Source organism: Calonectris borealis, chromosome 17 (assembly GCF_964195595.1).
Source record: "Calonectris borealis chromosome 17, bCalBor7.hap1.2, whole genome shotgun sequence".
Classification (NCBI taxonomy): Eukaryota; Metazoa; Chordata; class Aves; order Procellariiformes; family Procellariidae; genus Calonectris; species Calonectris borealis.
The window spans coordinates 5,993,163-6,006,708 of NC_134328.1; the positions used below are offsets into that span (position 1 = coordinate 5,993,163).

Below are 13,546 nucleotides of genomic sequence, written 5' to 3' on the forward strand. Positions count from 1 at the left end.
GGACATTAATATGCGGTGGCAGTTCCCACAAACAATATTCCTCTCAGGCTTTCTGCAGCCATAGCATTTACTGGCAAGGGGGGAGGCTATACAGGGAAAGCCAGGCTCTCTCATCCTTTTCCTCTGCAAACTGCTGTCCCCCCTTGGCAGGGCAGCAGGGTACGAGCTTGTTCTCCGGGCCTGACTCATGTAGCCGGGGGGCTGGGACGGGCCCGGGCCCCTTCCAAGCTCCCCCAGCCCAGCGGCTGGCCCAGCTGGCTCTGACAAGGCAGGGATGCGGCTGGGGTTTAAGAGGGGATTTTGTTTTTAAGTTACTGTATTTGCTTTTCATTTTTTTCCCACACTCTGTCCTTAACCGGTTCGTTCTCCAAACGCGCCTTATGCCGTCCCTGCAAAGAGAGCTCGCTGCTGTTGGGAAGAGGAGCAGGGCGGAGAGAGGCTATTATTTTTGGTTGTGTGGTGCCTTGGATTTTGTTTTTAAGAGGGATTTAAAGTTCAACACGGTTTTCACACTTTGAGAGCAGCAGCACGCAGACATGCTGCGACCCGGCTCTGGGGCTCCCTTTCCCGCACCCAGGCGAGGAGCGGGGGCGATTTCTAACCTCCTCTGGCTACAATTTAGGGAGCTGCGCGATTATCTGCCTGGAAAGCAGCTGATGGATGGTGGGGCTGCGAGGTGCTGAGCCCTGGGAGGTGGCGGGGGGAGGTCTGTCCCCTTCTCCACACGTATCTAAAGAGTCTTCTGAACTGCCCGTCGCTCATGCTTAAAAAAAAAAAAAAAAAAAAAAGCCGGAATAAATAGAATGTGCAGATGGAGAGGAGGAAAGTGAATGGCCAGCCCGGATCCCAAAGGAGCCGGGGGAAAGGACAGACTTGTCCAAGTCCTCTCCTTTTCTAATGCAAAAAAAAGAAAAAAAAAAAAAAAAAGAAAAGTGCCTGCACTTAGCGTTTCTCCTCTGGCAGCCCGGGGGTGGCTCAGGCCGGAGGCTCCCGCTCTCCGCCGGGCTGCAGCAGGCGGCGACTCCCCCCCATCAGCCGGGCCCAGCGCGGGCTCCGCCGCTCCGCTCCTCCCGGCGGGGGGGGGATGCTCACCCCCCTGCCACGGGCGAGATTTGGGCAAAGCGGAGGAGTGTGCACGGCTGAGCGGTCCTGCCCCGCGTGCAGCAGCGTTCCCGAGGGGGCAAAGCAGCTGCGCAACCCCCCGAGCAAACCCCAGCGCCGGGCGTTGGGAGCGGAGCTCGGCGGCTGCCTTGGCTGGGCAGCAGGGTAAGGGCAGATAAGGGTCCAAAAGTTTTCCTTTCTTTTGGGGTTTTTTTTTGGGGGGGCGGGGGGAACACGAGACGTCAGAGAAGCAGGTCTCTCCAAGAAATGCCATTTCAATGATTTTAATAAGCAAAATAGGAAACAATTTTAATAACCAAAAACAGAAACCAGTCTGAATAAAACTACAATAGACCAGGTTTTTTAATATTTTTCATATCATAAGCAGGATTTGAAATTGATCCCTTCAGAACTTTACATGAAATAAAAACAATTTTTTTTTCCGCTGCTGCAATGTTTTGATTTCAACACAGTTGAATCAGTAAAAACCAAAGATCGTTTTCTGATGCATGACTAATATCCACAATATTTAAAACTGCAAGCACCATGCTGTTCATTACAATCTTGTTATTACTGTTAATTTATAAACTAATACAAACTTAAAATGCATCCGGCCAGCAGTGCCAGCTATCCTAAAAGGAAACTAAAAAATAAGTTTTCATTTTGGTATTTTTGTCAGTGCAACGTAAATCCTTTTACTGACCTGCAGGAGGAAAAAAAAAAAAAAGTAATAAAAACACCCATAAGACTCCAAACTACTACTACTATACAACTGCAAATAAATTTTGGCTAAAACTTTCACTCGCTGCATAGGGAAGCAGAGAAGCAGATTACAAATCATTGCAAGAGAATACACTTAAAAGTTGCAGTATCTTCTTAAAAAAAAGGTTTAGTTTTATATGCTTTTCCAGCCCACTCATCTGCTACTACCATTGAGAAACCTAACTTCAGTGGTGACACGGAGCCCTCGCTGCTATTGCAACTTGACTCGTAACGAGGAGGAGGTTTTTTTCTTTATTTACCGAAAATCAAGGGGCAGTTGTTTCTTAAAAGGAACTGGTATCTCGTCCGTCCTTCGCTTCCTGAGTGTACAATCAGAAGGGAAACTATATGGCCAAGCCTAACCACTCCAGGCTGGGAATTGTCCTGAAGGAGAGAGCTTCGCTGCCACTTTAAAGCATGGAGTAGGCTCTAGTGACCGATGAGAGATTTTCCCTGTTAAGTTTAGGTTTGTCAATGCCGTTCAGGCGTTTTTGCTTCTGCCCCAACAAACAAAAACCAAAATGAAAACTAAAAAAAAAAAAAATACAACTTAAAAGTGCACCAGATATACAAAGTTGTTTTTTTTCTAATGCAAAATGCCCATAACGTTTTTCCTTAAGTATCTCTTTAATACCAAACAAACCGTATAACCAGCCTGCTGAAATGTTATTTTGTTTTTGTGTTTTTTTTCTCCTGTGCGGTTTGAAGTAGCAGATATTTACAAGCTAACAACCATAAAAGAAAATAAGAGAGCAAAACCAACGAACAAAACTGCACAAGCAGTAAAAAGTTTGATAACTTGTGATGCTTTTCTTACCGATGAAACAAAACAACAACAGAAATCTATGATCGATGATCAACATGCTATAGTTAAACAAGAAAATGGTACAAAATAGAAATTATTACCATACATGTCCAGCATGCAGGATTAATATTTTTAATGCAGATTTTCGTATTTTTCTATATAATCAAGCAGGCAATAAAATTGATGAGTTTTTTTTCTTTCTTTCATTCTTTCTTTCTTTCCTTTCTTAGATTGAATGTCCCATCTGAGTCCTGTAACTTATTTCTCAAAGCAGGCAATATATGAAGAGTTTGCATATATTGTCCTTTTTATTTATTCTCTTTTTCCAAGCAGGTAAATTGTGCATGAGATGGTGCTGTGTATGTCCTCTCTCTTTCCAAGCAGGCAGTATGTTATAGATGGCTTGTTCATTGTCCTTTTTTATTATTATTCTCTTAAAGTCCATCTGGTTCTGCAAGCAAGCGATCTATAAAACGCTTCACTTGTCCTTTTCGCCTTTGCCGCTGCCTCTGTCCCTCTCTCTAACTCACAAACGAAAGTCGAAAAGTTGCACTTTACCTCTCCCGTCCCCACCCCCAGCCTACTTTTCCCACAGCTACTCTAGAAGACTGGATGCTGCAAAAAAATCAAGTCTCTATTTTTCTCTCCTTCTTTCTCTCTAGTCAAGCAGACAGATGGATGGAGATGTCAGAGGAGGATGGGAGCGGGGGGGAAGGTGACGGGGGTCAGGTTTGGGGGGTAGGTTTTTTTGTTTGTTTTTTAATTATTTTTGTTAAGCACTCACATGAAGAACTCAGGGGAAGACGGGTTGTCACTGGTGGAGCCGGCCTCTCTGAAGCCGTTGCTGGCAAGTTTCTCACACTTGAGCTTGTAGGCGTCTCTCTCTCTGGCGAGCCGGGTCACTTCTTGCTTGAGCTGTTCCACCTGCTGAATGAGCTGGGTCTTTTCGTTCTCCAGGTGATGTTTCTGCTGGACACGTTTATACCTGCAGGACTGGGCATAGCCTCTGTTCTTCAAGGTCCTCCTCTTCTGCTTGAGGCGGATCACCTCGTCTTTGGTGAAGCCTCGGAGGTGCCTGTTGAGCTCCCTCACAGACATGGAGACCAGCTGGTCATCCGAGAACCGGTCCTCCACGCTGCTGGAGGGGGGATGTTGCTGGTGCGAGTTCTGGAGCTGCTGGGAGGAGCTGGAGGAGGTGGAGGGAGTGGGAGAGGCCTGGTGGTGATGATGGTGGTGGTGGTGAGGGTGCCCGCTGCCGGCCAGGTCTTCGTGAGTGACTGTGGGGTACTGGTGGTGATGTTGATGATGGTGGTGATGGTGGTGGTGGTGGGCCCGGAAGCTCTCAAAGCCCTGCAGCTGCTGGGACACCTGGTGGGACCCAATGAGGGCTTCGACAGCGTCCTCTGGGGTGAGGTTCAATGCCTCAGGGTTCATCTGCTGGTAGCTGTTGGCCATCCAGTACAGGTCCTCCAAGTGGGTCTTCTGCTCGGTGGGGCTGAAGCTGGGCGAGGAGGGCACGGAGCTGCAGGGGGTGCTGATGGGGGTGGAGGAGACGGAGCCGGCAGGCTGCAGGCGGGTGCAGTGCCTGCCCGAGCGGTCGTTCCTGCCCAGGGGCTCCTTCTTCACGTCGAACTTCATCAGGTCGAAGTCGTTGACATACTCCATGGCCAGGGGGCTAGTGGGCAGCTCGGCTCCGATGCTGAGCTCTCCGGCCATCGCTGTCTTGCGGGCACCTCTCCCGGCGGAGGGGGCTGGAGACCTCACTCCAGCGCGCAGCCTGGCAGAGGGCTGGCCGCGCTCCCTTATTCCAAATCAACTTTGGCTTTGCTTTCTCGCTTCCTTTCCTCTGCTCCCCCTCCACCGCCGCCTCCTTCCCGGCTTCTGGGGCTTCTTCAGTCCGGAGCAACAAAGCCAAGGACGAGCCGGCACCCGGGGCCGCCTGGATGTCTCCTGTCTTTTTGTATCAGTGTTTGCAGCGCACCGCAGGCTGCAGCAGCTCCTGGCACTTAGACACCCGGTTGCAAGGAGAAAGGAGCAGTAGCAGGAAGGGCAAAAGCAAAACAAAACAAAGATGCTGCCTTCGGGTCTGTGCAGGAAGAAGAAGAACGGTGCAAAACGTCTAGCCCGGGCCCCCGGCTGGGTTTTGTAAGTCCGGAGCCTTCTCCCGGTGGTAGCAGAGCACCGGAGTCTGCCGCAACTTTCCAGCCCGAGCAGGCGGCCGGGGGAGCGCACTGGCTATTTGGCGGCGGTGGTTGGGCTTTGCACGGGAGTTCTCGCTGGCTCTGGCAGCGCAGGGGAAGGGGAGGGAAGAGGGGGAGGAAGGAGGGGAAGGAGGAGGAAAAAAAAAAAAAAAAAAAAAGGAGGAGAGGGGGGACGAGAAAAACCCAGGTCTCCGCTGTAGCTGCCGCCTCCAGCGCTCGTTGTGCAGCTGTGATTCGCAGCGCAGCCCCCCTTGGCTTCTTATACGGCCGTGCCCGCCGAGAGCGCGGCGGGGGCCGGGGCCGGCGGCGGCCGCGCCAATGGCAGCGCGGCGGCGGGGCCGGGCCGGGCGGGCGGCGGGGCCGGGCCGGGCGGCGGCGGGGGCGGTGGGGCCGGGCGGCGGCGGCGGCGGCGGCGGCGGGGGCGGTCCGCGCCGTGACAGCTCCGCAGCGCCAGCTGAGCGGCCGCCGCTCCCAGCCCCGCTCCTGCGGGCGCTCCCCGCTTGCTCCCCCCGCCCCCCACCGTCGCCTCCTCTTTTATTTATTTATTTATTCCCCCCCCCCCCCTTTTTCGGCCTCTGCAGTCCACAGAGGAGGAGGGCTCGGGAACATCCTGCCCGTCCCTTTGTTCTAAATATAACAAGGTCCCTTTTTGCCCACTGCCGTCCCGTAGCAAATTTCAAGGCAGTCAGCTTCCCCCCATCCCACGCACACGCATCGCCCCTTCCAACTTTATGTAAGCGTCCCCGATGCGAAGGTACCGCGGAAAAATCGGCCACGAACGCGCACCGGGTCGGGGCGGGGAGCGAGCGCTGGGGCTGCGGGGGGTGCCGAGGGCGATGCGCGGGGAGCCGGGAGTGAGGGGAGCACCGGCTCGGCCAGGCTGTCAGCTCCCCTTATACAACGGGGGAAATCCTCCCGGTTACAGGAAGCAAATCTCTCCCTAAAGTAAAGCAAAGGCATTGACACAGACAATTGCAAATATTAGGGAGAGAAGGGAGAAAATATAATTACATTTCAGTTCTGAGGGGACCATGTTTGCTTTCCTGTGCTGTTCCCTGAGTGAGTGACTGCATGCAAAGGAGTACTCGGCTTGTAAGGTTTTTTAGTTTCTTTTTTTTTTTTTTTGGTCCGGTAACAGGAATATTTTTTTTTCAACATTTTGTAACGATTAAGGGAGATTAGGGCTTCTTTTTACACAGTTTTTACGCTCAAACAGACAGAAAGTGCGACCCCAAGTGTCCGTTTGGAGAGTAACAGCCACTTTTCACGGGGAAAAAACACCCGGAGGAAAGGGGACGGGCGGGCGGGAGCGGAGCCGAGCGGAGCGGCAGCGGGAGCGGCAGCGGGAGCGGTAGCGGGGCTGCTCCGGAGCTGCGCCTCCGCCCCCTGCACCTCAGCATCTCCCGTATGCCCCCCTCCCCCTCCGATTTATTTAGCCAAAAGAACAAAAAAACTTCAAGATCTGTCTGCTTTTCAGATATTAATTAGGAGGGAACTGCCTTGCTGGAGCTGGGACAACACTGCGAGAGTCCCCAAGCGCAGACCTCCCCCGGCGTCGGTCTCTCCCTGCCGGACGCCAGCGCCGTACCCGGGGCGATGCCCGCAGCCCAGACCCGCTTGTCCCGCTGCTCCGCATCTCCGCGGCCGCGCAGGGAACCGAGGAGGCAAAAGTCGCGCAAAGTACCCTTCCCCCCAAAAAAAAAATTCCAGGGGGTCCTTCCGGCAGCGGGCTGGAGGGAGAAGGTGGAAACCAGGGAGGGGGATTTGGATGAAATCCCCTTTCTCAGTGCAGGCGCTCCGGGGCTTAATTTCGTGTGGCAATGCCTCGTTTGAGTTTTTCCCCACGACACTGGAGGGGACATGACTCCCGAGAGCGCCCGAGAGCGGCCAGCTCCGGTGCTCCCCACGTCCCGGGGGTGAGCGGGTCCCTCCGCACCCCGATCCCGGCTGAAGCGGGGCTGCGCTCCCGGGAGCACGCAGACCTCCCTCCGCAGGTTGCCCTGCTCCAAAGGCGTGTGTGGGAGGACACGCGTGGAACCCCCCTGCCTCCCCCACGGGCAACGCAGCCCCGGCGGTGCTGGGGGCTCTGGGGTCCTCATGGGCAGCGCGCTCCTGGTTTCCCATCAGTGCCAGATTTGGGAAATCGCCGTCTTTTCGCTGTTAGCGAGCGGCCCCGAGGCACAGAGAGGCGGAGGGGCCCGCGGTGCCCCTCCGCGGAGAGGCCGGGGCCGGGCGGGGGGACCCAGCCACCCCGGCAGAGCAGATCGGGACAGGAGCTCGGCGGTCGCCGTCGGCAACTGCTGCCCCCCCGGGGGCTTGGGGAGAGCCGAGAGCCTCCCGTGTGGGTCCACTGTAGTCATGTTTTATGGGGTCCTGGAAGCTTGGGAGAGCTTTATTTTTACCTGCACGTTAAACGTTATCGTTGCCAGTGAGGGAAAGGGGACCCCGGCGAGCGCTTGGGAAGCTAGGATGCAGCCCTGCAAAATGTGCCCTTAGATGGATAATACTTTTTCCTCTCATAATTACTGAGGTATATTCACAAGGTGGAGCTACTGAAAGGCAGAGGAAGCATTGATCTGATTATCTCCCTGTCCGTACACACTCTGTCCCTATTCTTAATCTTTTAAACTGTGAATTATAGATCGGGTTTGCGCGTCCATCCTCATCGTCATAAAATTTCGGGGCACTTTCTGGGTCCGTTTCTTTGCTCTTCCATCCGTCACTCCCCTCTACATAATACATCCCACAAAACTTGCGGCTGGGTAAAGTAAGAACCGCTTTGTGCCCCGAATCCCCAGTTGAAGGCCAATTTTGTTTATTCTAGAGCTTTTAATTCAGCCACCAAAGGTTATTCTCACTGGGATTTATATGTTAGGGGGCATGCTCCTCCTATTTTTTTTTTTTTAATAAGGATTGGGGAAGAAATAATGTTGCTGGAGCAGAAGAAAAGGATTCCTGGGCTGAGCAGCCCAGCGAGGCAGCTCAGGAAGAGTTTCCCTTCCGCGGGGACAAGTCGCGCCGAGCCGCGGGGCCGGGCGGCCGCGGGCGCGGTGCTGCGCCCAGGGGGAGTCCGCGCACCCCGGCCCTACGCGGCCGCCCGCACCCTAAAAGCCTCCGCGGGGCAAAGCGGCGGCTGCCGGCTTCTGCGGAAAGGATTTCCCGTCCCCTCCGCGCCCGCGGAGGAAAAGAACCACGGTTGGGGGGGAAGAGGCACCCACCTGCCCGGCACTGCAGCGCCGGGGCACAGCTCGCCTCCCCCCCGAGCCTCCCGAGCAATTTTTGTTTAATTGCCACCTTCTCCCTACACCGAAAGCTGCTAATCGAGCGGCTTTAATTTTTTTTTTCTTCTATTTTTTAAGATCCGCTTTTTGAAGGTTAGTTTCGAGTAAAGAATGACTTCTTCCCGCTCTCTCTCGTCTCCCCTCTCCCTTTCGCAAACTCCCGGCCAAAATCGGGAAGAGTTCAAAGAAAATGATAGTGTCATTTCAGATCAGTTCCATCCGGCGTGTCCGCCCAGGGCAGGGCAGTGAGGGTCCTCGAGCCACGGAAATTTGAAAGCTCGCCCTTAAAACTGGAGCATATAGATACCTATAGGTGTTTGGTTTGGTAGGGCTTCTGCCTGAATCGAGGGGGTGACATTTAGAAAGGGAATCGTATTACGGTGGCATCCCAATCCCCAATTCTTAGAAATAGCAGGTCTAGGTAACTGGTAAAAAATAAGATGACTGTTATATGTGTATTTTCCACGCTACTGGTTCTCTGAGAAGCACTCCTCGTTTTTGGTAGCTGACTGCTACTTTTCCCCCAGAATTAGCTTTTTCGCCCCATAACAGTAGTGGGATACGTTGTCTGAAATGGGAGTTTTGTTAACAAACAAACACCCAAACCGAAATCACCCATGACTGGCAGCCGATACTGATGGAGGAAAAGGGCATCACTTTCCTAATTCTTACCTTCTCTCGCTTGATTTTTAATTTCCCAAACTGCAAGCAGAACCATGCTGTTTGTCAGGATTTTTTTTCCCCTGTGTAAGCAGCGAGGGACCTGGTTAATCATCTATCGCAGATACATGTGCATGAGAAAGAAAAGTGTTGATGTTTGCTTGTTCGGGCTGACGGGAATGGCCCACGAATTTAGGATTAAATTACTAATGGTAATCATAAGTCTTTGTTTCCTCTCGCTCGCTCTCTCTTTTCTGCGGGGATTGTCAAAGTAAAGCGTGCATCATTCTTTGGACAAAGTCTGCACAGCAGCTTTGCAGTATAAAATAAGCTATTGTACCCTCCTGGGTTAACTGGGATCTCTTCAGATTTTAGCCTGAACCAGTTAAGAGCGGGGCAAATCCCAGTACTAACTTTAGGCACGTTTTCACAGGTGGATCTGTGACAAGAGAGTGGAGCAACACTTCAGAAGGGTAGGTTTTTGTGGGGGTATTTTTCTTCCCCGAGGCTTCGCAGTGTCCAGCATTAAATCCCCGCTTGGGGAGGGGGGGGATCAGTATGTCCGGGCGGCGGGTTTGGGGTTTGCTCGGTCGCGGGGGGGTCCTGCAGAATAAGTGCACCCGGACGGGTGTTGCTATACGGGACGGCGTAATTTAGGGGATTGATTTGAGCACACCACGTTTAATCAAAACCCTGACCTGGCCTGTGTCGGTAGCGGGGGGGCTGGCGCAGGGGGGTGTCACCCGCCCCTCGCGGCTCTCCCCGCAGCGGTGCCCGTCCCCGAGCCCCCTCCGCCGGCGCTGGGACCCCCCTCTCCAACAGGCGCTGAACGCGGCTGCTGGCAGCGCGGCTTTGCGGGGGGGTGGTGCAGACCGGGATGGGGGGCTGCGACGGCTCCTGGAGGGGGGAATCCCGGCGGGCGGAGAGCGCGGAGCGGGCTGCGGGGCACCGCGCCAGCGCACGTCGGGGGTGATGCCCAGGCGAGGCTCCGCACCCCTGCGAGGCTGGGTGGATGCAGGAGCCGGGGAGCGGGGACTTGGGTTTTTGGAGAGGGCAGTGGCCCCCCCAGAGCCCCCCGCTGCTCGGGGTTAGCCTGGACGCAGGGCTGCTCGTATGCGCGGCCCCGGGGGGGGGTCTGTAAGTGGGGGGGTTGCTGCCGTGCCTTTCCTCCTGCCTTGCAGAGAAAGAAGTGCAACTCTTCAGTGGTACCCTCTGCAGTTTGCTCGGGGTCTCGCTGCACCCTGGGGAGGGAAAGGGGGTGTCTTCGAGACGAAATGGCAACATTTCACTCTCTTCTATAATGTCCCACGATGTTATAGTATAACATCCTTGTCTTTGGCAGGGACGTAAGCGCAGAGCATTCTCCTTCTAGTTATTTCTTTCAGCCTTAGCCCCATCGTATCATGAATGAGTCGATCCAAACTTGTTTTCAAGGGAATTTGTCTCTTTCTCATCATTTCCAAACTCTGCAGTCTCATCACAGCCCCCTCTCTAATACACGCTCCTGTTATTATTCCCCTTGCCACCATGGTAAAAATTGTTTTTAGCAGAAACACCTGATCCAGAAGCACAAAATCCCCTGTTTGAGCCTTGCTAGGATCAGCTTTCCTCCTCTGCTTGGTTGAGTCCTGCTTCCCACTTGAACCCTGGCATGTTGAATTCATTATCTGAGCCCCTTTAGAAGCATTTAGCTAATAAGCAGCACCAAAACCTTTCTGAGTGATCAGAAGTCACCTTTTGGGACTGAAGTAGCCAGTAGCAGCTGAAGGACTGTAACTACTGCAGTTGTATCTTGCAATGGCATTTCGTGTCATTCAAAGTTTTTTCAAACACTTCAGAACTTGGATCACATCTTACTAGAAAAAAATTCTCTCCTGCTTATCTGCTTCTCTTATGAATACAAAGGTACTGCACAGATGTCTGGGTGGGAAAAGTGATCTTCCCAAGGATTTTTAGTTTCCTTGGAAGGGATGTAGAAAAGGGAGATGTCAGGGAAACAGGGAAAGTGTCCTGGACCTATGCCCAATGTCACCAAGTCATGAGCAGCCAGGAGATCTTCCAGAAAAGGTCAGCATCCCTTTCTGGCCACAGTCTGTTGCTTGTTTTTCCAAGGGGCTCAGCAGGAGGTTTTCTTGATGATCAGATCTTTAAACTGTCAAGAAGGAGGGAGGGAAGATCTGGCCTCAGTTGTGCTTGAGGAAACCCAGGACCATGCAAGCATCTTTTCAGAAAGATCAGCGTTGCTGCAGGTTCAATGGCCGCAGCACCAGAAAGGCTGCTCACAGCAGAGCTGAGTGTGTCCCTCGGCCCTTGCAGGATCAGGGGGTTGTCGTTACAGCCCAGGAGTCCACAGGCATGCTCTGACACCCACTGGGACCCATACCCTTTCATTCAGGCTGATTTGTAATTCCTTTTCATTGCACAAAGTCCTGGATCAAAAAAACTGCTTATATATAGAAAATTTTTGGAATTCCCTTTCCAGCATTTGCTGCATAAGGATTTAAGTATAATCATAAAGCCTATACTGTATATTCTTCTTTTTGCTCTTTGCACCTTTAGTCCCCATTAGGGATTTTGTTTTGTTTCTGTTTTGACAGCCCCTGTATATATGTGTTTGCGGTTGTTCTGTACTGTTTCCTGATTTAATATCAGTGTCGTTACAGGAGAAGGATGCACCGTTAGCATTTTTTGCTCAAAGTATTTTTCAAGCTCCTTTTTGATGTACTGGTCAGGTTTGCAGCTTCTGTGCTCTTGTTGATCAGAAGAGGAAGGATCAGGTTTATTGTGCCCTTTGGGAATGAAGCTTTCTATTCACCTAAGGAAATGCAGCTATCTTCCTATGCTAGCCCCTCCTTATAGATCCAGGTGCAGAAGAAAAGTGAGGACGTATTTAGTAGAAAGCTGTTATTCAGTGAAATTAAAGTCCTTTTGTGCATTTCTGAGAGATAAGATGAGCAGAACTGGAAACGAAGTGGCTTCTGCAAGCCTCCACCTTCCTCCCCAAACATTTTAAAGTCCTAAATATAAGAAGGGAAAAGAAGAGAGACAAAGAAAGGGAATAATTCTGGGGAAATGCTTTTGTTTGCTCTCCTTGTTAGCCTGAGGATTCAGCTGTTACCCAGGCAGGGGAAAGAAAAAGTCTCCTGATCTTTGTTTCTTTTACATATAAACAGATCCACAGCCTTGAATAGCCCCAGATCAGATGCTTTTAAAATCAGTCTCAGAGTGTAAATTATGCTCCATTTGCCCAAACAAAATATTGGCTCATAGTACAACTTGCTATTTTCTGTTTGGGAAATAGAACTGTGTTTTAGCATGTGTGTCTGTGTATTGCTGTGCATTGTGAACACTTCCCAGCTGAAATCTCACTAGACCTCCAGGCCCTAGAAAAGCTGGAGATGTTTCCCATCATTGGCCGCTACAAGCATCCTATGGAAGGTCCAAGGGGAGCAGATCTAACACAACTCAGCCAGGACGTGGGGAGGGCTCACGAAGATCATAGCTGTCCCTAGGGCAAGCTGCAGTTTCTCTGTAACTATTTCTTTGCTTCCAGAGCTTCTCTGCAGAACAGTTAAATTAATTTGTGCAGGAGAGCCGGCAGCGGAGCGGTGCTACAAATTCTCACCCAGTGTTTCCCAAGCTAAACTTTCTCCAGCCAAATTGGCTGGTTGCTGTACAGGTCATTCTGAGATCCCATAAATAGTGACCGCATCTCCTTGGCTGGAGAAAGGGCTCGCAGAAAAATGCAGCAAGGAGAGGGGCAGTGCGAGGTGAACGCAGGCTGCTGTGGGAATGAAAGGTGGTCGGGGAGGGTTGCTTCCTTTCTGTGTCTATTTTAATGGCAATCCTATGGGACACATCAGATTTGCTATACCGAGGGAGATCATTTCTGCTTGTTTTCCCCTGGTGGGATCAATTCCTCATATGTTAGTGGAGACAAAATGCGCACTAAAATTTTCAGCATGTATCCTGTGAGGTAGAAAAGAAACAGCTCCTGCAGCAATCAGCATATATCCATGCTGCATCAGATTCAGTTACCCCTCTTCTAGCCAGGGTCTTTGGCTAAACAGTAATACAGGTATAAATTAGATTTTGAATATATATATATATTAATACCCACCATGGCTGAAAATTTAGAAAAAAAATATTCTCTAATTGCTGTGAAGTAATGTCCCTATACACAATTAACTACCACTTTGTACATTTTCTGAGCATTGTGAAAAAACAGATTAGAGTCTCCTGGACAGCCTTCTCAAAGACTCTCCATGCTTTCAGTGTGAGTGCCCTGTTTATGTTCAGCCTTAACTCTGTATTTGCAGTTTTTTTAATAACTGTGTTTCCATCCTTCAAACATCCAGATAAAGAGCTTCACCCCTTAAAGCTGTGATTACACCTCAGCAACCTCTCTCTTGGCAATGTATGTGTGGTTTCTGTTTTGTTTTGTTTTTCTGGCTTGAATTAGCACATGTTTCAAACCTCTAATGTACTTCTTTAATAACTGGTTTATAAAAAAAGGAGAAGATAGAGAATTTCATCCAAGAATTCCCAGCTGGAGACATCTGTTCAGCAGCAAGTCACCTGATGAACAGCTCTACCCAGCCAAGTGTGAGTTATTTTTATTGGTTCAATGTTTTAAAAATAGATGATTTTTTTCCTTTTAATTCATACCTTTCTAGATATTTCAGTAGATTCCTGCACTGGTCTTCATGGACTTGGATTTATTTCTCCTGAAGGAT

The 13,546-nt window shown here is 51.2% G+C and overlaps 1 protein-coding gene across 1 annotated transcript; it reads right to left on the bottom strand.

Moving 5' to 3' along the window:
- Positions 1-272: 272 nt before the first annotated feature.
- Positions 273-5,219, bottom strand: MAFB (MAF bZIP transcription factor B). The gene has a single exon (XM_075166348.1). The coding sequence runs from the start codon at positions 4,382-4,384 to the stop codon at positions 3,449-3,451; it is 936 nt and encodes a 311-aa protein (XP_075022449.1). The 5' UTR covers positions 4,385-5,219; the 3' UTR covers positions 273-3,448.
- Between the last annotated feature and the right edge of the window lie 8,327 nt (positions 5,220-13,546).